This window comes from Arxiozyma heterogenica, assembly GCF_036370985.1.
Source record: "Arxiozyma heterogenica strain weizmannii chromosome Unknown scaffold_9, whole genome shotgun sequence".
Classification (NCBI taxonomy): Eukaryota; Fungi; Ascomycota; class Saccharomycetes; order Saccharomycetales; family Saccharomycetaceae; genus Arxiozyma; species Arxiozyma heterogenica.
The window spans coordinates 644,586-668,480 of NW_027042662.1; the positions used below are offsets into that span (position 1 = coordinate 644,586).

Consider the following 23,895-nt stretch of genomic DNA (forward strand, 5'->3'; position numbering starts at 1 on the left):
CTTTCCTTAGTATAATCTCTAAATTTATTAAGTTAATTTATCAATAATATAAGTTTAGAAAATTGGGAAATATGTTCATTGGCTAACAAATCCTTCTAGTTCTTTCTAGTATGGGTATGTCTCTAAGATTTGCATAGTTAGGATGATAATTTAAAGCAATTTTAGTACAATTATAATTGCTTATTTATTTTAAAGATTAAAGAAAAGTCGCTCCTTAAAATCTTTTGAATATGATTTTTTTTTTGTGAATGGGACAAAGTACAACTCATCACAAAAGTTTACCAATATCACTAGAGGTGATACCAAGAATATTTTTGATTATGTTAGTAAATTGTTCATTTGTTGAATTGAAAGAGATAACAAGTAACTTATAAAAGATAGTATTCAAAAATTTATAAACTAATTTATTTGTACTCTTTATATTAATAAAGGTGGTTTAAAAATCCACACGTGTATGAACAATTCCTTTTTCATAAACCATGCGACACATGTATTCTACAAATCTAGATACCTGGCTTGAAGAACCTACTATGACAACATATTGATTATATTTTTTTCTCTCTAGATTAGAAGGGTCTAAAAAAATGACAGTTTTCAAGATTTTTATTTTACATAGTAAGTTTTAATAGAATACATTTATAAAAGCTGTAAATCTATTAATAAAATATACCGGTATGATTTAGAGAAAGAAAATGTAGGATAATCTATAGAACTATAATGAAATACCTTTAAGTGTACATAAAGTGAACAATAGAAGAAATCATTTTAAGATCTGTATCTGGATTATATAAATTTTTTGAAGACCAAATTTTATGATTTTTTTTTTCGACTAAGTAATTTTACTAAATTTGAACACTATTTTAACTTTTAATATGCTCTAAAATATCGTGTATCACCTTTAAAGGTCTTCATTTCAAGCTTTTACTCAATATATATATATATATATTTTTTACAAGTTTTTTTGTCTATGTTTTTTTGCTTTAAAATGTTCTCGTGAATTTAAAGAACATATATTTGTATATTTGTTCCAAGTAGAAATCACTCACTAAATGCATTATCGATTATTGACGACCTTACCTCATCCTAACTTGAAAATCTTGACATATTTACTTATACTACACACACTAATATATTTTGCATATGTAGGATAATCGCTCTGAATATGCATTATTTTCTAAGTAAGAACCACAACCACTGGTCTTCGTGATAAATGACATTTCTGAAAACTGTTGTCACGTGCTAAAAACGATCTTTTCTGAAAAGGCGGGTAACGCTCCATTATTTTGGGAATGAGGAAAATCTTTTTTTTTTCTTTCTTTTTTTTTTTTTTTTTTTTGGAAAAATTTCAAGAAAAATACAATAAAAAGCTGCACAGATTTAATATATTCATACCAACGAACTATATAGCATCCATAACATAAACTTATATATAGTTATATTCTTCGTCTATTTATTGATATCCATTCGAAAATAAACAAATAAAGGAACCCACCCCAAGTAATAAAAGCTTAAAAGATGGCTCCTCCAACATTTCGTCCAGAAAATGCCATTAAGAGAGCAGAGGAATTGATTTCTGTTGGCAACAGTCAAGCTGCCTTACAATCTCTTTATGATTTTGTCACAGCTAAGAGAGTTCGTTGGACTCAACCAGCTACTTTAGAACCAATTGTTTTTAAGTTTTTAGAACTTGGTGTTGAATTGAAGAAGGGTAAGATGATCAGAGATTGTTTGCATCAATATAAGAAGTTGATTCAAGGTACTCCAGAAGGTTTAATTTCTGTTGGTGTCGTAGCTCGTAAGTTTATTGACATTGTGGAAAAAAGAATTGTTAATGAACAAGCCAAAGAAGAAGAAAGACATGTCGATCTGGATGATTTAGAAGGTGGTATTACACCAGAAAACTTACTAATTTCTATTTATGAAGAAGATCAATCTGTTGGTGGTTTCAATGATGAGACATTCACATCTTGGGTCAGATTTACTTGGGAATCCTATCGTTCTGTTTTGGAACTTGTTAGAAATAACTCTCAATTAGAAATCACTTATTCTGGTGTTGTTAGCAGAACCATGCAATTCTGTTTAAAACATAATCGTAAAAATGAATTCAAGAGACTTGCTGATATGTTACGTCAACATTTAGATGCTGCTAATTACCAACAGAACAAGAATGGTACTAATATTGTGGATTTAAGCGATAATGACACTTTACAACGTTATTTAGACCAACGTTTCCAATTGGTTCAGTGTTCTGTTAAGCTAGAATTATGGCATGAGGCCTTTAGAGCTGTTGAAGATGTATATCATCTAATTAAAATGTCTAAGCGTGCACCAAAGATGTCTACTTTAGCTGCATACTACAAAAACATTGCAAAGATTTTCTATGTTTCTAGTGATTCACTATTACATACCACAGCCTGGAATAAATTTTATGAACTTTACTCCTCTAATCCAAATGCTACTGAAGAAGAATTTAAAGAATATGCTTCCATTATTTTGTTATCAGCTTTAGCAATTAAGTTAGACATTTTGCCTTCAGTTGGATTTGATTCTCAGTTACGTCTATACCGTTTGGTTGGTCTAGAAAACAAACCATCTAGAAAGGAAATATTTGATAATATCTTAAACAGTGACATCGCTTCAAAAGTCGATAAGAATGTTATGGAATTATACACTTTGATTGAAAAGGACTTTTCTATTGAAAACATCCAATCTAAGTTGGCAACTTTATTGCCTAAGTTAGTAACTTTGCCATATTTCGCTCAATACTCCACCCAAATAAGAGATGTTATTTTAAGAAAACTTTTTGTTGAAATATCAACGAAATATGAAACTATTACTATTGATGAATTATTTAAACTAGCTACTTTACCAGAACCAATGAATCTAGGTGCTTGGGAAGTTGAAAAGACTTTATTACAAGCTGCTATGGATGACTATGTCTCCTTCACCATTGATCAAGCTAAGAACACTGTTAAATTTGTCAAGGATCCATTTGAACAATTCCTTGTTGCTTCTGCTACTGCTTCTACAGAAGAACCCGAGCAAGATGAAACAAAAGAAGATGAAGTTGAATCAGTTGAAGGAGATGAAAAGGAACCAAAGACTGTTGAAAACGAAGAAGGAGAAACCATTGTCGAGCCAGAAGTCATTGTCACTCGTAACAGCTATATTAGAAATAAATTATTTCAATTATCGGCCACTTTACATGAAAATGAAAACTACAGTGAAATTTCTTATTTAGAAAGGGTTAGATTAGCTCGTGAAAGTCTGATCACTCAGACTAAAGCATCTATTGAAAGGGCCAAAGAAGCCGCCGAAGAACGTGCCAAGAGATCTCAAGAACAAAGACAAAGACGTTTACAAGAATCTGAAGCTCGTTTTGAACAGGATGCTGAATTAAGACAAAGACGTATGCTTGAAGAAAAGGCTGCCATGGAAGTTAAATTAGCGGAAGAAGCTCATCGTCGTTTAATTGAAAAGAAGAAGCGTGAACTAGCTGCCTTAAAAGAAGCTGAAGCTTTAAAAGCTATTGAAGAAATTAACGCTAATGGCAATGTCTACATTGATCCTGCTGAAGCTAAAAACTTAGATTTGAAAGAATTGAGAAGTATTCTTGTTAATCAGTTATCTAAAGATAAAGCAGAATTAGAAGAACGTGTCAACTATTCAGTTAAAAAATTAGATCACACTGAAAGAGCTTTGAGAAAGACGGAATTACCTATCTTACAAAGGGAAGCTGACACATTGAAAGAAGCAGATATGGTTAAGTATAAGGCCATGACAGAAAAGATTGTTGAAGCTGCAAAGTCGGAACATGAAGCTAGGTTGGCAGATTACGAGCGTGTTAGCCATGTTTGTGATGAAGTTAAACAATTGAGAGAAAAATTATTCCAGGCTAGGGCAGAAGAATATCAAGCAATTCAAGGTGCTAAGAGGGAAGCTTTTGAAAAGGCTAAACAAGAGAGAATTGACAAAGTTAGAAAGGAACGTTATGAAGCTGCTGTTGCTAAACGTAAACAAGAAATTGCAGAAGCCAGTAGATTGAAACGTTTACAAGAACAAGAAGCTATTGCTCGTAGACAAAGAGAAGTTGAAGAAGCTTTAGAACAAAAAGCTGCTGCTTCTAAAGCTGCATCCAGAATCCCAGCTGCTGCTCCTGTTGTTGCCAAAAATAGAGCCGATCTTGATGCTATTGCCCGTAGACAAAGAGAAATCGAGGAAGCTGTTGAGAGAAGAGCCGCTGCAGCTTCTAACAATAAGTCATCTGGTGGATCTAAATATGTTCCACCATCTGCACGTGCTGCACCAGTTGCTAAGAAGACAGCTAGTGAATTAGATGAGATTGCTCGTAAGCAAAGAGAAATGGAAGAAGCTATTGAAAGGAAACTTTCTGCTAAATCAGCTTCTCCATCTCCAGCTGCTGTCGGTTCTACAAATGGTTCTTCTCAAAATTCTGATAAACCATTGAGTTTTGCCGAAAAGATGAAATTAAGAAGACAACAACAACAAAATAAATAAATGTAAGTAATAAGTATATAATATTGTAGATTTAAATTAAGATTTCATAGAAATGTTCTAATAATAATAATAATAGTAATAATAAATAATGTATTCCTTGGAATACAAATATGTGTACTTGGTTTATTTATTTCTTTACTGACATAAGTTATTTATTTTTGCAAATTCAGGGTATATAAATTTGTGTATCCTATATATAGGTGTTATTAGAAAATAGTTATTTTTTATTATTGTAATTAAAAATTTTAGTAGATTAAAAATTAAACGGTTTATACTACAAAGAAAGAAGATTTATCCTTTTATTGTGACATCTATAAAAGTACAGCAGCGATTATAGTGCTAAAGATACCAAAAAAGGAGTTAAAAGCGACAATATTTTGAGCAGCAGCACCCTTTGACTTCGAACTAGATGAGGAGGATTTGGTGCTAGAAGTAGATTTAGAAGAGGAACTGGTAGAGGTTGTTGATATAGTTGAAGATTTCTTGCCACTGGAAGTGACGGAAGATACTACTGAAGAAGATGATTTAGCACCGTTCTTACAAACAAAAGAATCACCCTGAATGGCACCCTTCTTTTGCAAATTTTTGAATGGGCTACATGAGAAATTACCAGAAGTTGTCTCAAAAGTTGCGTCACCCCTGACAGACTTTAATTTAGGTAAATCTAATTCAGTGAAATTACCAGTAATCACGACTGCGCCACCTACTGTAGCTACATTCTTGAAACCATCTATGACTCTTAATTTAGTGTTATTAGCAACAACAAAACCACCACCAATAGTGGTCAAATTAGAACAATGTAAAGAAGTTAAATCTTCATTGGAGCTGATCGAAAAAGTTTGACCAACAGTAGCTAATTTAGATAAAGTTAAATTGGATATAGAATTATTGATAAAGGCCAAAGAGGCATTAACAGATTGTAAGGATTTGAAGGAAGCAGCTTGAACATCTCTTAAAGTGATATTTTTGGCCCAGACTAGATTATCGAAGGATACAGCGGCTTGGTTACCATTGAAGGAAAAATCTAAAGCATCAGAGACGAATTTCAAATCAGAATTGAAGGAAGTTAAGTATCTGTTATTGTTAATATTTAAGACACTAACTTTTTTCAAAGTAGAAAACCCATCTACAGTTTCTAATGTAGTGTCGGAGACTAAAATGTTATTTGCATTTTGTAAATTTGTGGCAAAATCAGAGATAGCAGGTAAAGTGATCATATTAATGGTGTCAACTTCTTCTAAAGAACCAAAGGAGGCAGTTGTCAAAATGGTTAGATCCCTCATGGTCAAAGAACCTGTGATGGTTTTTAAATTATCCGCAGAAAAACTGACCAAATTGGTAGCATTATTTAGAGTTAAAGAACCCTTTAATTGTTCTACATTAGCCAGGGCAGCAGAACCCAGATCACCTGTAACGGTCAAATTACCTACCAATGTCTTACAGCTGGAGTATTTATCTAAGTCAGCTTGTGAAGTTGCAGTGGCTTTGGGACCAATGCTACAAGAGGATGGAACCGTATTGTTAGTAGATGTAGAGTTTGAAGCAGCAAAAGCAATTGAACCACTTAAAAGAGCAGTTATTAATGTAGATTTAAAATTCATTGAGTATTAAATCTTGTATCTATATATATATATATGTAAGTATGTTTATATTCTATCCAATAATCTCTTGGAATCCAAAAATCGTAAGTAATTAAATTATGAAACAAAATTAAAAATAAGTTGAAGGATAAACTAATGCAGTTTGCTCGAGACACTCTGTCTTTATGATCACAAAAGTAAAATATATGGAGACACTTATTTACTTTTATATTAAAAATAGACAAGAAGTTACGAGACACGAAGGCCCTCTGAATAACAAGTGAATCCCACCCCAAAGCTGAGTCTAAGGGTAAGTAATTGTCTAACTTTCCCTTTGGCTATTGCTTTTCTATATATATATATGTGTGTGTGTGTGTGTGTATAAACAAACTTTGAAAATACATAATGTTTAAAGAAACAAGTATAATAGTTGTTAATGATCTAACATGATCTGAACTTATTGAATAACGAAACAAAACAAAACATAAAGATTCGTGTATTGTTTTTTTCTATTTGTTAATAATTTGCTTGTATTGTTCAAACTTCAGGAGTCGGGACATTACGTCGCCACTGGTGGTGTGTCTCTTTTAAAAAAAAATTTTTTTCGCATAGAAAGTTTTGTGAAAAAAAATGCGTTCCTAAAGCAATGTTTTTCTTTTTGTCGTTTTTTTTTTTTGAAAACTCTATTACCCCCGAATTATTTTTTTGTATGGTTTAATGCATTCTGAATTTTATATATGAAAGTGTTCTGTAAAGGAGTGTTTAAAAGGTTTTTTTTGAATAAGCCCTAATTCTAAGTGACCGTGGTTCTTTGGGAAAACATATATTATTGTTTCCCGCCCTCCAACTTTTCTTGTGTTTCTGTTGTATATAATGCATTGTTTTTTTTTTGTTTTTTTTTTTTTCAAATAATCACCATTTTTAATTTGAACCTCGAAAATTCTTTAAAAGTCACCGAAAAAAGATATTAGAAGACAATATATGTTTTTTCTTTTGTTTTTTTTATATTGTTTAAAACAACGCGAAATACTTTTGGATTCCATTGTGTATTTATATTTTTCAATATTGTTTTTTTTTCGTGAATTATTTGTTACAATAATGTTTTGGCGTTTTGTTTATTTATTTTTTTCTTCTTTTGTAATAGACAATTCTTATGTAAACAATAATGTGTTATGTTGTTTATATTTTATTGTTTCTAGAAAAGAGACCTAATGAAGTATTGTTTAATTCTACAAATAAGGTAAGGTCTTTAAACATTTTTTCCAAAGTTATCAGAATATATGAGTTAGGGTATATAATTTTTTTTATAATTTTCTCTTTTTTTTCTTTTTTTTATTTTTTTTTTGTGTCTAATTTCTCTTTTGTTTCCTTTTTCTTCTAATTCTTTAATCTTTACTTGTTGTTTAAATTGATAATAAAAGAATAATAATAATAGTAACTATGATAATTATAATTATAATAATATTGATATAGAATTATTCTATTTCCGTATACATAAACACACGCACACGCACATATATATATATATATATATATATATATATATATTCATATCTATTAACAAACCCTTTAAATCAGTAATTGTTATACATTGAAGAAAGGGAGAGAAAAAAAAAGATCCATAATTAGTATACCTTTTAACAAATAGTCCAATTCTTATTTGGTTTTTTTTTTTCTACATAGGAAGATCCCATTATCATGCTAAATTCCCAAAAAATTCAAGCATTATTGCAACATTTTTTAGGGCCTGTATCTATAGAAGATCCAATATCCTTTAAAACATCTTCATTACAATCTGTTGTCCTTATCTCATCTTTGAATGGTGCTATCATATCCTATGCAAACAGTGATGAAAGTAATACATCCATAAGCAACCTTAAAATGGTATGTCTTTTATGCAAAGATAGATGGTCTGAAGATGAATCAGATCCTGAAGAACAATCCACAAAATGTTGTTATCATTATCAATGGCAAATGAATAATGGTAGAACTTACAAGACAAGAATATACACTTACGAGATTGAAGATATGCATGTGGTTATGGCACATATACCCGAATCTGATTTGATTGTACTTTTTACTGCTAATAAGGACGATTTCCCATATGGTTTAATGGTGCTAAAAATGAAACAGTCCTTACAATCAATTAGCAATTTATACGGTTATAAATTAAGTTAGGTGAGAACAAATTGAGAATAGTGATAAAAACAGAGAGACCATGCATGTGTCAGTGCTAGAATAATGTCATCTACAATTCTTTTTTTTTTTTTTTTTTTTTTTTTTTTTTTGAATAATCAAACGTTTCTTTATTTTTAAAATATTGTCACTACAATGTTGATGAAAAAGTGAAGTGATTAAATGGAGCTACAAAAAAAAATAATAAGGAGAGGAGAAAAATGGAAGATTAAGAGAAAATAGACATATTATATATATTTTTATTACGCCATGCATACACACACACACACACATATATATATATATATATATATATATATTCTTCATTGTATGTGCATTTAAGTACCTGTGTTGGTCAATGTAGATGGATATATATATCAGCTCAAGTAAAATATGTCAGAAGGTGAATTAAAATCAGACATTGATGAACAGATCGAAACTTTTATTAAATCCAATAGTTCTTCACAATTAACTGTAAGAGGACCAGTCTTAAAGGGTGCTATTTATAATGATTCAAGTAGACCAAAGACCAAATGGGATGATATAATTGCTTTCCAAGCTGAATGGAAATCAAAACTAAGATCGAATATTGTGATATATTTTAATGAATTACCTATGAATGTTTCATTAGGTACTAAGAAAATTTTTAATAGGAATAAACTTATATTTAAGAAAAAATTTCAATTATATAATACTACAATTTCACCTATATTTAATGAAAGAGTCAATCTAGTTATCGTGGATTCATATCAGAACGTAAAACCTATGATTCTTCCATACAAGAAGAATTTGAAAATATGGGACTTTAATAAGACTACCCAGTTCTTCAATAGAATGGATATTAAAGTTCCGCAGTTAATTGATTTAGAGAAAGATCAACTCGAAACACGGTATGACGATATACAATATTATGATAACGATCCATACGTGTATCTTTTTGATAAATTACAATTGTATAAGCCAATAATATGTAAACATTGGGATCAAACAAAGTTTAAAGATGTATCATATCCAAAATTATATATAAATTCTTATGGAAGATGTCCCTTCCAAAAAGAAGATATTGATGAAAATCATAGGATTATAAATAATGATACGTATTTAAACAGAATTAGAAAAAGATACTGCCGTGATGAATTAAATAAAAGATATGCATTAAAATTGAAAAGACTTTATCGATTTCATGCAAGCATTAGAAAGACTTTAACAGATCAAACAAGCAATTACATCTCGATCAGTACTAATCACGATTGTTTGGATTCTAAGAAATTATTTGATGTGATTAACAAAGTCAGATTGAAAAGGACAAAGACAAATTTCAAATTTATGAGTTTTAATGAGTATGATTCAAGGGAGAATTTGTATAATGGATTTTCTAGAAATCCAGAGAACGACCTAATTAGTTTACCAGAATATTATAACAAAAATAGCAATAGTGATAATTATAATAATGATAGCGACAATTCATCACAAGATACATTAGAGACAGTACTGAGCAGTGATGCAAAGTTATCATCCTTAGATGTTTTTGAGGCAAGAACAGATTTGCAAAAGTGTATAGATGCTAGTGGATTTTACTCTATTAATGAATCATCAAAATATTTCTATTGTGAGAATTGTAAAACTAAATTTAGTTCATTAAAAGCACATAGGGATAGTAATAGCCATGCATCATTTGCTGATAATGATTTAAACTTTTATAAAATAGATGAATTCATAAAGCGGTTGCATGGATTAATACAATAGTTTATATCAAGATAACGCGTATATCGATACACAACGCACAATAAAGACTAATTATTTAGTAATTAATATTTATAATTACTTATATAGGTCGATGTTTGAACATATTATATGTATGTAAGCTTTTAAACTGATCCTACACTTCACTATGTTTGTATTGTACCATAATAGAACAAGAAGAAGAAAGGACTTATTTTTTAAAAAGTTTTGTAGGTTTTTAATGAACCATTATATCAGAAAGTTGTTATAAATTAATAATAATTTCATTTAATAATGGAGTTGTTGATATACTTAAATGGAATGACTATGACTGGAGATAATATAAGGCAGGAATCAAGGATCTGTTAGGAGGAGAAACTACCACCCAAGATAAAGCATATTTATTGAAGGACGATTATGGAACTATTGAATTTTTGTTGCAAGTATTCAAAAAGTTGCCAATTAAACCAAAAACCTACAAAAAACCATATCATATTACTTTATGTTTTCGCGAGAAGGATTAAGCTGGACAACATATAGATTCATTGTCAATTCTTAATAGATTACACTTGATATCGTTAATTAAATATTATGATAACTTAATGGTGTAAGAGAGTTCACGAAAACATATGTATGTTACAAGAAGTATAAGCTTATTTCTGTGGTTTATAGTTTTTATAATCCACACTCTTTTATGGCTTGACTTAGTAAATATATTTACTTGACTTTAGAAGTGCAGCGGTAAAGACAATTTTAATTCTAATTTTTGACTAAGGTATGATATATTGTTCATTCGTTATCACCATGGCAACTCACTGTCTTTTCACTTAAATATAAGACGTTTACCTAATCAAATTTCTCCCCTTATTATACATTTTTGGTAACGTAATTTGCGTCACTCTTAATTATTGTTTTTCCTTATCTTATTATCCAGACATTTTCCATTTCTAAATATTTCTCCAGTAATATGTTTCAACTACTATTTGTTTATATGTGTTATCGCTTATACATTACCCAAATACTTTTCTAAGCATTAAAAAATTTCTCTATAAAGGCAACCTTTCTTGTTGCAAAAATTAATTTTTTTTTTTTTTGCAATACTATATAATGGGCATCTAACTAAAGAAAAACAATCTGGCAAAACAACTTTAGGGAACAAGAAAAATGGTTGAGTAGAAAGGGAGGAAGATGATTGACTAATTTTAATGCAGCTTCATTTATTATTCCCCCTATTTCAATACTGTTGGAAATACATAATCTATTAATCAAATTACAGTAGAAAATTAAAGTGAGGGCTACTGCTCCCAGAAATTATGATACTAATTAATCTTCATCACCGGATGGTTATTTTCCTTTGAAGTAATGGACAAAGACCATAACCATTGAAGTAAGGTAAATAACCTCTAGATATGCTCTCCAGACATAAACATGGAGTGGTAACAAGAAGTAGAAGTGGAACAAGAACACAACTGAATATACATATGTGTATGTATATAATTACAGTGTAATAAAGAGGAAGCAAAAAGTAATTAAAAATTATGAAAATAATGAACTAAATTAGGATAGCTATATTTGATATAAAAAAGAGAAAACATAGTAAAGAAAAAGAAAGAAGGTTTTTTTTTGTTTTTTTGTTTTTATTGTTTTTTATTTTTATTGTTTTTTGTTTTTTTTGTTTTTTTTTGTTGTTTTTTTGTAGAAAACACCTTACAAATTGTCAATCTAGTAATACAATCAATTTGTGCTCGGAGGCAATCCAATATAAACTGGTACAACTAAGTTGTGGATAACTATCAGTCTAAAAAAAATAATCCTGTCAGACATTCGGTGGTTACTGTCTTAGTACAGGGTATGATTTGATATATTAAATTTTTTATGATTTATTTAACTTGTATGTCTTTGTGAAACCAGGTTTTTTGTAAATATTAGAGGACTGCTTATTTTAAATTGGGAAACAGCATTTAATGTCGCATCCTGTTAACACCAATACTATGAATGAAGCTATTAAATAATATTTTTTTATGACGTAGAGTAGAACGAAATGTAGTAATTTATTTTTTGATAAGGCACAAATTTCTTCCGAAAATTGGAAGAAGAAGAGAGCACGAACATTACTTGGTTGATGTATTGTTCGATAAATATATCTTTCTATATGAGCCTTGAGTTGAGAACAGCGCATAAAAGACTACTAAAGATGTTGGTTAGGAATCTTTAGTGTCTTTTTTCCAAAGTTTGGATATGGCTGAACCGACATAATTACTACCATTTCGTATCCCATTTAGGACAGTGCTGTCTAAGACAATGCAATCTGTCGCAAATGACATATATTCACACGATGACTTAAAATTCTCCATTCTACCTTTCCATCCATCCCGTTTTACCATTTTGGCAAGGACGGTTTCGAGGATGTACTCGGTATCATCAAACAATGATGAATCATACATAGAATCATCGATTGGGACGTAGTAAGGGTCAAAGATTTCGACTTTATTAGTCCCCCTATCTAAATATCGATAGGGTTCATTAGTAATTTTGCTGTCGATTAATTCTCTGAGCCCCGGTGCTAATGGTTTATCAGGATAATGCTGCCTTGTCTCCGACGGATCTTTTTGGCTTGGATAGACCTCATAGAACTTTTTCCTGACATCATCTACCATGTCAGGACATAGTTCTGGTATTTTCTGTGATTTTTGCACTTCTTTTGGTGCTTTTTGTTCCTTTACTATACAGCTATGTGGTTGTGAACTTGATAATTCTGATGGATCTTTCTTATGAAATTTAAAGAAAGATGTAAATTTTTGTAAACCACTTTGATTATTTGGTTTAGGAACATTTTTTGTTTCATTAAAGGAAACAGATTCTGTCTTAGTGGTAACAGTAGGGGGTATTATATTCACAGGAGTTATGGTCTTAAAATTAGAAACAATTTCTTTTGCTGGTATTGATGATTTCTTTGTGGTATCTTCTTCTTTTTTTGCGAATAGTAATTTAATTTTTTCTATACCACTCTTGGGTTTCTGTGTAACAATATTATTTTGTTTAGCAGAGGAAGCAGGTCCTGTTTTAGTGACAACAACAGTAGGTATTGAGTCCATTGGAGTTATATTTTTGGAATGAGACACGATTTCTTGTGTTGGAACTGATGATTTTTTTGTGGTATCCTCCTTTTCAGTAGAAGAGACTGCTTCTGTCTTAGTGATAACAGTAGGGGGTATTATATTTACAGGGTTTATGATTTTAAAATTAGAAATTATTTCCTTTGTTGGTATTGCAGATTGATTTGTAACATCTTCTTCTTTTTTTGAGAAGAGTAATTTATTTTTTTCTACATCACTTTTGTGTTTTTGTGTACGGATATTTTTTTGTTTAGCAGAAGAAGCAGGCTCTGTCTTGGTGACAACAACAGCAGGTGTTGAATTTACTGAAGTTGTATTTTTGAAATTAGATACAATTTCTTGTGTTGGAACTGATGATTTTTTTGTGGTATCTTCCTTTTCAGTAGGGGAGATTGGTTCTGTCTTAGTGATAACAACAGGGGGTATTATGTTCACTGGAGCAATGATTTTAAAATTAGAAATGATTTCTTTTGTTGGTACGGAGGATTTCTTTGTAATATCTTCCTTTTCAGTAGAAGTGGCTGGTTTTGTATTAGCGATAACAACAGCAGGTGTTGAGTCCACTGGAGTTATATTTTTGGAATGAGACACAATTTTTTTTGCTGGTACAGGAGATTTTTGTCTGATGTCTACTTTTTGTTTTTCTTCTGTGTCTATGGTCTTATGTTTCTCTTCAATGTGTTTATCTCTTGATATGATGATGTCCCGTTTTTTCTCATCAAATAATTCCTTCTTGTACTCACCAATGATTATCAAAGACTTTGAGGCTTCGGGGGAGATAGGCTTAAAGGTAACTTTCTTCTTTATTTGTTGTTTTTTAGTAGTTTGTTTTTGCTTAAGAATATAATCTTCCTTTAACAGTGATTCTTCTTTTACAATTGTTTTTTTTTTTGATACATAATCTTTTCCTGTACTACATCCTAGCTTTGGACCTTGTTCACCTTTCTGTTTCTTTCTAGATGATTTAAGAATTATTGTGTTATTATTGGTTTGTAGCATTGTGGAACATTCTTTTTTGACACAGGAAACTTCCTGCTTCTTAGGTACAGAAAGTTGATATCTTTCTTTCATGAGATCCATTGCATTAGCAAAATGTTCTTTTGCATTTCTAATATTTTGTTCTGGAATTTTGTCTAATTCGACATGTGTGCTTTCCTCTTTCTTGGGTATAGAAAGTTGATATCTTTGTGTCATGAGATTCATTGCCTGAGTAAAATGTTCATTTGCATTTCTAATATTTTGTTCTGGAATTTGTTCCTTCTTGGCATGTGTAACTTCCTTTTTCTTGGGTACAGAAAGTTGATATCTTTCTTTCATGAGATCCATTGCCTTAGCAAAATGTTCTTTTGCATTTCTAATATTTTGTTCTGGAATTTTGTCTAATTCAACATGTGCGCTTTCTTCTTTCTCGGGTACAGGAAGTTGATATCTTTGTATCATGAGATTCATTGCCTGAGTAAAATGTTCTCTTGCATTTCTAATATTTTGTCTTGAGATTTGTTTTTGTTTACTGTGTGTAGCTTCCTTTTTCTTGTTTTGTTTTGGGATATGTTTCTTTTTAACATTTGAAACATCTTCTTTCTCGGTTTGTTTTGAGATGTGTTCTTTCTTGACAGGTGAAACATCTTCCTTCTTGTTTTTTTTTTGGATATGTTCCTGTCTACTGTGTGTAACTTCCTTTTTCCTGTCTTGTTTTGAGATTTGTTCGTTCTTAGTATGTGCAACTTCCTCCTTCTTATTTTGTTTTGGGATTTGTTCCTTCTTGGCATGTATGACTTCCTCCTTTTTGGGTATAAAAAGTTGATATTCCTCTAGCATAGGAGCCCTCACCTTAGCAAAACACTCTTCTTTATTTCTAATATTTTGTTCTGGAATTTTGTCCAACTTATCATGTGTGACTTCTTCTTTCTTCGGTATAGAAAGTTGGTATCCGTCTATCAAATGAGTTCTTGTCTTACTAATATTTTCTTCTACGCTTCTAATATTTTGTTTTGGGATTGTTCTTGGTCTAATATATGTAACACTCCCTTTGTTGGGCACAACTCCTTGGGATCTGTTCAACTCCCATGATTCCATCATGCATATAGCTTTTTTATAACCTAACCTGGCAGCACATGAAACCGTATATCTCTTCCGTGAATCAGCTGTAGCAGTACCCAGTCCAAACTGATCTATTTCATAAAAGATTTGTTCTAATAGTGAGTGTTCTTTATCTTTAGTTTGTTTGTGATTCAAATAAGAATCTGCATCTTTTTCAGGCATATTCTCTTGAAATTCGTCCAACATTATTTGAGACTTGTCCAACCCCCATGATTCCATCATGCGTATAGCTTTTTTGTAACCTAGCCTTGCAGCACATGAAACCGTATATCTCTTCCATGAATCAGCTGTAGCAGCATCTAGTCCGAACTGATCTATTTCATGAAAGATTTGTTCTAATAGTGAGTGTTCTTTAGCTTTAGTTTGTTTGTGGTTCAAATAAGAATATGTATCTTTTTCAGACACATTCCTTTGAAATTTGTCAAACACCGTTACTTGTTTCTTAGTTAAAGTATCTTCAGGTGTTGCATGTTTTTCCTTTACAGCACACTCTTTTTTAGTACATGAAATTCTATAACGCTTAGGAATATCTACTAAGCCATATGAAATAACCAGAGTTCTTAGCCCAGAAGTGATTCCTCCTACTTGTGAGGATGGATTTGTTGATCTAAATTTCCTAAGATTTGGATACGTATTTAATGAAACCTTTTTAAAATTACTTGTATCAGTGTGTTCATAAACAACTTGTCTGTTATTCATTGATGAAGGTTTATATTTTAATTGAGTTTCTAAACTCCAAGTATCATAAACCATTTTTGACTAGAATAACTTGCAAAATAAAACAACAAACTGACTTTTCCTAAAAACTTTTTTGTACTTAATGAAACACTAATATGTATATATATAATGTCTCTTATGTAAAAAAGCTTGTGGTTTGTTAAAACAAAGTGAGAAAGATAATAATTAATACTTAACAAAACTAAGAAAGATACAAATCAAAATATAGACACAAACTAAGAAATGTTTTATAAACTAGAAGAAACAGGAAGTCTTTATCTATCTTTTTTTAACACTTATTTGTAATTGATTTTGTGACACATAAACTTCAATTAATAACGAAAATAGCAAAGAAAAAATATTAATTAATAAAAAAATAGCAAAGAAAAAAGATTAATCGGTTGATTAAATAACGAGTAAATCTCTGCATTTTTGAGTGTGTTTATTTTTTATCCATTATATGTTGAGACGATAGAAGAAGGAGTAGATAAACAAGAACCTGTTTACTTAGGAGCTTCTTTTTTAGTTACCTATCTATTAGTTTGTCTTTTTGTTTCCTTTCTAATGGATGTAATGCAAATATAACCTTGTAATTGTTCCTAGCTTATATACACTTAGGGTCAAAAAGTACAAGGTAAAAGTTGCTTGTTTGATACAACAATATCATATATCATTTATTATGTACATGTTAATGTAATAAATATCGTCGATGCTTGGGTAAGATTCTAATATTTTATCGTTTCTAGTCTGGTTATTATAATCAAAAGTTCAAAGCTCATTCACTACGCTGTTTGATTCCTGTTCATAGAAAGCAAGAACTCATAGAATTGTATCCGATCTCTAGACAAAAAAAAATACGTAGAGTTTTTCACAAGTAAATATGATTATCACCAATCTTTGTATTTTCTACCCAACATTTATATTCTTAAATCACTATATCAAATAACAACCAAATGGATTTTCCTGAAAGGTTATTCTGTTAAAATATTCTTTTTATTTTTCAAATAACATAATTTTTTTCGAGCTATCAACTACTTATAGATTATGAAAATGGGTAACATTTCATAATCCTTTCAGATAATTTTTTATCGTATTTTTAGTACATTCTTCCTCTTGAGTTGCACAAGTAAAATTAACATATGACTTCTAGACTATGTTGATGGGGAAAACAACTCTTTCTATATTGTTGTTGAATATGAAAAGTCCAATGAGAGTTCTATTTCGAAAGTAGTCGATTTTCCTCTAATGCTAATGTAGAATATTAAACACTGATTATACCCATATTTGTTCTGATTATTTGTTGCACTGTTAGCTTTTGATGTTAATTGGTTTTAAAAATGGTTCAGAAATCTACTGGCATTAATATTCTTCGAATTTGATAAATTTATGTAATAAAAGGTTATTTCTGTTATTTTTAAAACTCACACATACTTGATTAGTGTAACTTCTTCTCAAGATGAACCTTTGATAAGCAAAGACAGTGAAGGTGGATCTATATAACTTTTTTATTGTTGATCATTCCTTATATTCCAATTGCCAAACAATTAACTTTTTCTGATTCAAAAATATACTTCTTTCGGTTATACTTTGTTAGATAATAAAGGCATATTTACAGTTTGATGTTATTCTTTTGTATTAATCTCTCTAAAACAATATTTAACTAAAAAAAAATCTTTTTCAGACAAAGAAAATATACATATACATATATGAGTACAATTCAGTGATAACATTTTTTTTTATTAAATATCTTGAGAGGTGTTGCACTTATAGTTCGTGATAAAATCTATCTTTTTTGTTTTTTCATATATAAGTATATCAAGAAAAAATAAAAAATAAAAAAACAGAAGGAAATAGAGACAAGAAACAAGAAATAATAACGATAAGGAGAAAATATGGGGTCACTTCAACGATAAACAATTATAAATAAGATATTAAAGTTTTTTTTTCAAAGAGTTCAAAATATCTTTATTTTAAATGTTATATCATTCAATGTGATTTTCTTGCTGTATAAATAGATATATAATTATATATGTATAAAAATGTTAAATTGTATGCCTTTGCATTTTATATTTAAAAAAAAGAAGAAAATATCTCTTTGGATAAAGGTAGTTGGTAGTCTTTTTCTTTTAACAAATTTGTTGTAAATGTGTTTTTTTTTTTATTTTCTTGAAACTAAGAATACATGTCCCAATCATAAACATATTGGAAATCAAAAAGTTTATTTGCAAAATAAACAACAGAAAAAAAAGACATATGCTGACCTAATATTATAACAGCTCATAAAAAATAATTCCCCCCTCCCTCACCAGAAAAAAAAAAAAAATGAAATTTCTCTCAAAATAAGAATTACAATCTTCATAATATTTACTTTACCCCAAAAAAAGTGTAATGTTCAAGAGAAAAAACAATAATACCTCAATAAGAACTCCACAAGAAATCACAAAATTTTTAAAGACAAACCCAAAATAGTTGATAATGATTCCAAAAGATAAATATAAATTACCAAAACACTTCTCTATGAATAGTTATGTAATATTCACAATAATTTGTAATTTGAAACAAAACTGAATTGTGACTTCGACTCATTTGCGTACTAATGGTGCTAAAAATTAACACAAAGAGAGTGTAAATAATGTTATTAAAGAATACAAAATTAGATTTACAATTAGATCATTGCAAACTAATCATAATTCTGTTCGCCTTGACTCTATAAATTTTTTAGAAAATGATACAAGCGTTTTCGGTCATGCTATAAAAGATATTGCACATTAAATAAATGGATATGCACAATGAATTTCAGATACCTAAACTTTTGAACAGGCCATTATCGCCTAAAGGAAATATATAATCCTAAAGAAATAAATAGCACTAAAGAGACAATTGTGAAACCATTTCTTTTAAGCGTCTAACCTAAGTATTGAGTTACTTACTTCTGAATAAGTTTTACTACCTGAAAATCAAAAAAAAAATTCATAATGGGTTTGTACTGAGAGATTCTTATTCTCTCCTTTGTTAGAGAATCTCTTTGTTCACATGATCTATAGAAAAAAAATCAGCCTAATTTGAAAAAATGCCCTCCGCTATTCCGACAAAACTCAAAATTTGTTGGCGGGTTCCAAAGTAAGAAAAATGACAACTTTCCAAAAAAAAAAAACAAAAAAAAAACAATGCATTATATACAACAGAAACACAAGAAAAGTTGGAGGGCGGGAAACAATAATATATGTTTTCCCAAAGAACCACGGTCACTTAGAATTAGGGCTTATTCAAAAAAAACCTTTTAAACACTCCTTTACAGAACACTTTCATATATAAAATTCAGAATGCATTAAACCATACAAAAAAATAATTCGGGGGTAATAGAGTTTTCAAAAAAAAAAAACGACAAAAAGAAAAACATTGCTTTAGGAACACATTTTTTTCATATGAAGAGGAAACCCGTTTTATGTTTTTTTTTTTCTTTTTTATTTTTATTTTTTTGAAAAGGTAGTGGTATACTAGCTTTTCGATTTATAACGGCAAAGGTCTCTTTCTGAATTTTTAGTAATGGTGATAATCTTAAACATCTTTTTTGACTCGCAATGTTTCCCAAAAGGTGTATGGGTGTACATTGAAAACCAGAGTCAAAAAATAAACAAAAGAAAACAAAGCATAAAAAAAAAGTGTTGATTGCTTATCAAAAGGACAAAAGTTTGTTACTTTTGTTTTGCAATACACAAAGAAAAAGAGACTCTGCGTGAAAAATAAAAAAGGATCAAACAAACAAAAAAAAAAAAAGAGTCCAACTCGAGGATTACAAGGGACCTTTAAAAATTCAAATATTGATCTGTTGTTAATTGAACTAACAAACCTTCCATTCGCTCTCTCTAATCTTTGTCCTCTCAAAAAATATATAGATAAATAAATGAATCTTCATTATTTGTGGTTTTGTGTTCACCTTAATATCTAATTTACTCCCAAAAGCTGCTTACAGCCTCTTGATGCATACAAATATTATTAGTAAAAGTTATTACTAATTGACATTAATTAAACAGATAAAAACAAAATAAAGGCCATAAGAAAAGATAAAATAGAAAGAACAGGGACACTGCTTAGTTTTACGCATAGTTATTGTAAAGAAAAAAGAAGAAATAAATACAGAAGCACTATGTTATCACCACCAAATCAAATCTCTTTCATGATACTTAAAAATTCCAAATTGTCCTCCTTATCAAAAAAATTACCTTTAAGTAAGTTTTCATACAGATATATTTCCAGTTCCAATAAAAATGAATTTGAAGAACAGGGTAAGAGAAGTAAAAGAAGAATCACTAATTTTAGAGATTCCTTAAATTTAGGTCCAAGTTTTCAGGATTTTCTTAATGGCAATGCTACTAATTTCACATTCGATCCTTTAGAAAGAGCAAGACAAAATAATGAAATTGATAAATTACCACCATGGTTAAAAGTTCCTATTCCAAAGGGTAGAAATTACACAAAATTACATGATGATATTAAGGATCTCAAATTGAGTACTGTTTGTCAGGAAGCCAAATGTCCTAACATCAGTGATTGCTGGAGTGGAAAAGATAAATCAAAAGCCACGGCTACTATTATGTTACTGGGTGATACTTGTACTAGAGGCTGCAGATTTTGTTCTGTAAAAACAAATAGAAATCCAAAAAAACCTGACCTCATGGAACCAGAAAATACAGCAGAGGCCGTTGCAAGATGGGGGTTAGGTTATGTAGTACTTACCACTGTGGATAGAGACGATCTAATTGATAGTGGTGCACACCATTTAGCTGAGACAGTTCAAAAGATTAAACAAAAGTCAAATGGAAAAATACTTGTAGAAGTTCTTTCAGGTGATTTTAAAGGTGATATGGATATGGTTGACATTATGGCCAAGTCAGGGTTAGATGTATATGCACATAATATGGAAACAGTAGAAGAATTGACTCCACACGTAAGGGACAGAAGAGCTTCATATAGACAGTCCTTAGCTGTGTTGAAAAGGGCAAAGGAGACTGTACCATCATTAATTACAAAAACATCTCTCATGTTGGGCTTTGGCGAGAGTGATGAACAAATATTGCAAACTTTAAAAGATCTAAGAGCAATTGATTGTGATGTCGTAACATTTGGACAATATATGAGACCTACGAAGAAACATATGAAAGTTGTAGAATATATTCACCCCGATAAATTTGACTATTGGAAAGATATAGCTATGAGTATGGGTTTCAAATATTGTGCATCTGGTCCTTTAGTTAGATCATCTTATAAAGCTGGTGAATCATTTATAGAAAATATCTTGAGAAAGAGGAACGTATAATATATTCCCTAGTAAATATTTATTTATTTATTTATTCATTATTAACAATATTATTATTATTGGTTTATAACCATAATTTAGTAGCTTTAAATTGCATAGGAGCAACTAACGATTATATATCAAATGAAGAGTGAAAAAAAAAAGAAAACAGAGGAAGGAACAACATATTAATTCTTGTGCAATATTAAAATAAATTCTTCTTTTTTTCTTCCTATTTGTCTTCTAATGCTTTAAGAAGTTCTTGCTTTTCTCTACGTCCAATAGACAACTTTTCATTTAGTTGTTCTACTTCCTGTTGCAATGCAATATTTTCTTGTGTTAATCTCTCAATTTCACCTTTAAATTTGGTTTCATAATTCTTTTTCAATAATTTCACCTTTTGCTCATGTTTAGAGGAATATTGAACATATAGGTCCTCTGATAATTTTCGTAACCTCTTTGTAGTATCAGCCTCTCTCTGCTCCAACTTGCGTTTGAGATTCTCAATTTGTTGCTTATACATTTCTAATGCAGAATCATCTATAGAAGGTGGTAATGCTGATATATTATTTTCTTGAGCTCTTTTTAACTTCTCATTCTCCTCTTTCAGTTTTTGATATTCAGCAGAATTGATAATATTAGTATTACTGGCTTCAACTATTGCTTCTTTAGTAATTTTTTCTTGTAAACTTTCTAGTTCAATATGTAACTGCTGCTTTATTTCAACCTCTTCTTTATATTTGTTTTCCCATTCTTGTATTTGTTCCTCTAGTTTGGATAAGTTTACTTCTGATTGTAATTTATCTTCTTTAAGTTTTTCAATCTCTTTATTAAGCTCACTAACTTCTGCTGTTTTAATTGTGGCATTATCATTCGTCTCCTCAAAATTTCTCTTCATGACATCCAACTCATTATTTTTCTCTTTTAAAGATTTTTCCAACTCAACTTTGTTCTCTTTAGTCTTATTTATTTGTTCTTTAAGATCAGCAAGCTGTTGTTCCTTCTCATCAATAGTATCTTTTAAATATTGTGTCTCAGTTTTATAACTATTTTCACTTTTTTTAATTCTTTCCTCTAAACTCATCTTATCCTTACTTAAATTTGCAATTTGGTCAATTAAGTCTTTAGAATGATTCTTTTCGTGTTCAATCAACTCTCTGACTTTCCCTTCCAAGGTGGCAATTTCATTATCTTTGCCATCTAGTTGAGTAATAATACGTCTTAATTCTTTATTAAACTCATTTCTTTCATTTTCAATAGATAATTTTGCGTTGGTAAGTTGGTTTAATTTATCCTCTAAATCTTTATTATGCGCTGTTAAATCTTCCAAAATATCGGCACTATCTGAAAGACTCTTTTGCAAAGTATCTATTTCATTACTTAACATATCCTTAGCATTTTGCAATTTAATATTTTCATTATAAATTTGATCATACTTCCCTTGTAACAATGTCTGGTTCGACTGTAAACTTGAAAGTTCAGATCTTAAATTATTTAATTCATAATTCATATTTTCGTTTTTCTTTTGTAATTCATCGTGATGATTTTGAACTTGCTCTTGCAATTTCTGTTTCTCTTCGTTAATCATATCATTGGTAAATTTCAACTGTTTCAACTCTACTTTTAGCTTCTCATGTAAAACATGCATTAAATTTATTCTTTGATTTAAAGAAAAAATTTGATCATTCAACTCATCATTCCTCTTGCCTATGGAATCAATATCAATATCACCATCAATGATATCATAATTAGAAACAGCTTGATGTGCAATTGGAGTCAACTTGTGAGAGGCATCAAATGGTTCGTCAAGAAGTTCGTGATCTTTCTCTGAACTATCTGCATTTTTTCTATAATCCTCAGGTTTTATATCTTCTGTCTTTGTTTCAACTAGTTCTATTTGAATAGGTGAAGTAATCTGTGGATTTGTGTGTGTTGAATTATCTTGGAATGGATTTTCAATATGCTGATCAACATTATTTGCCTTATATTCAAAAGTATCTAATATAGTATTCTTAATATCATTATTAGTCACGATACTGTTATCTTTTTTTTGATCATTTTTGTGTAAGTCAAGTGCATTATCCAATTTTACTTTTTTATTAGAATGTTCACCATCATTTTCAAAAAGTTCTTCTCCGTCTCTTTTATATTGCATACCATTTGATGTAGTCACTGTATCTTGCAGTTCTTTTCCAGTTTTTTTTATTTCTATAGAAGAATTTGTTAGGTCATTGTTATTGGAATCAATTGATTTATTTTGTGTATTTGGGTTTGAATTATAATCAGAGGAAGAATTTTGTTCTGAATCACTCTTTATATCTGAATTATTTCGTCCTAATTCAATTGACATATCACAATCATTATCACCAAACCTATCTTTACCCTCAAGAGAAAAATATACTCTGGTTATTTTTTTTTTGGCAGATAACCCATGAGGATAACCTTCTACATGAGATAGATGATCTTGATCTTCGTTTATTTTCCCATCCACTTCACTAGTATCAGAACTATTAGTATTTTTGTCATTATGTTCACTTTCGTTAATGTTTATTTGTTCTTCATCACTTTTCAAAATTGGTGGTGAATCTATAACAGACAGTTGATGTGGTTCATTCTGTACGTGATTCTTAATCGGAGTAGCCAAGAAATCCATACTTTTGTCTTGTTTGGC

The 23,895-nt window shown here is 30.0% G+C and overlaps 8 protein-coding genes across 8 annotated transcripts; 5 read left to right on the forward strand and 3 right to left on the reverse strand.

The window, feature by feature from the left end:
- Positions 1 to 1,515: 1,515 nt before the first annotated feature.
- Positions 1,516 to 4,518, forward strand: RPG1 (translation initiation factor eIF3 core subunit a; the record flags this gene model as incomplete). The annotated part of the gene is made up of 1 exon (XM_064861746.1): positions 1,516 to 4,518. One exon carries the CDS (start codon positions 1,516 to 1,518, stop codon positions 4,516 to 4,518), a length of 3,003 nt encoding a protein of 1,000 aa, XP_064716701.1.
- Positions 4,519 to 4,829: 311 nt separating this feature from the next.
- On the reverse strand, positions 4,830 to 6,119 carry ECM33 (Ecm33p; the record flags this gene model as incomplete). The annotated part of the gene is made up of 1 exon (XM_064861747.1): positions 4,830 to 6,119. The coding sequence occupies one exon, from the start codon at positions 6,117 to 6,119 to the stop codon at positions 4,830 to 4,832; it is 1,290 nt and encodes a 429-aa protein (XP_064716702.1).
- A 1,677-nt stretch (positions 6,120 to 7,796) lies between these two features.
- On the forward strand, positions 7,797 to 8,276 carry SLM4 (Slm4p; the record flags this gene model as incomplete). Its single annotated transcript, XM_064861748.1, has 1 exon — positions 7,797 to 8,276. The coding sequence occupies one exon, from the start codon at positions 7,797 to 7,799 to the stop codon at positions 8,274 to 8,276; it is 480 nt and encodes a 159-aa protein (XP_064716703.1).
- Positions 8,277 to 8,666: 390 nt separating this feature from the next.
- Positions 8,667 to 10,019, forward strand: PWA37_005301 (uncharacterized protein; the record flags this gene model as incomplete). Its single annotated transcript, XM_064861749.1, has 1 exon — positions 8,667 to 10,019. The coding sequence occupies one exon, from the start codon at positions 8,667 to 8,669 to the stop codon at positions 10,017 to 10,019; it is 1,353 nt and encodes a 450-aa protein (XP_064716704.1).
- Positions 10,020 to 10,336: 317 nt separating this feature from the next.
- PWA37_005302 (putative alanine--tRNA ligase) lies at positions 10,337 to 10,519 on the forward strand (the record flags this gene model as incomplete). The annotated part of the gene is made up of 1 exon (XM_064861750.1): positions 10,337 to 10,519. A coding segment is annotated over one exon (183 nt), but the record flags the coding sequence as incomplete, so codon positions are not given.
- Positions 10,520 to 12,196: 1,677 nt separating this feature from the next.
- PWA37_005303 (uncharacterized protein) lies at positions 12,197 to 15,964 on the reverse strand (the record flags this gene model as incomplete). The annotated part of the gene is made up of 1 exon (XM_064861751.1): positions 12,197 to 15,964. The coding sequence occupies one exon, from the start codon at positions 15,962 to 15,964 to the stop codon at positions 12,197 to 12,199; it is 3,768 nt and encodes a 1,255-aa protein (XP_064716706.1).
- Positions 15,965 to 20,075: 4,111 nt separating this feature from the next.
- LIP5 (lipoate synthase) lies at positions 20,076 to 21,245 on the forward strand (the record flags this gene model as incomplete). The annotated part of the gene is made up of 1 exon (XM_064861752.1): positions 20,076 to 21,245. The coding sequence occupies one exon, from the start codon at positions 20,076 to 20,078 to the stop codon at positions 21,243 to 21,245; it is 1,170 nt and encodes a 389-aa protein (XP_064716707.1).
- A 211-nt stretch (positions 21,246 to 21,456) lies between these two features.
- SLK19 (Slk19p) lies at positions 21,457 to 23,877 on the reverse strand (the record flags this gene model as incomplete). Its single annotated transcript, XM_064861753.1, has 1 exon — positions 21,457 to 23,877. The coding sequence occupies one exon, from the start codon at positions 23,875 to 23,877 to the stop codon at positions 21,457 to 21,459; it is 2,421 nt and encodes an 806-aa protein (XP_064716708.1).
- Between the last annotated feature and the right edge of the window lie 18 nt (positions 23,878 to 23,895).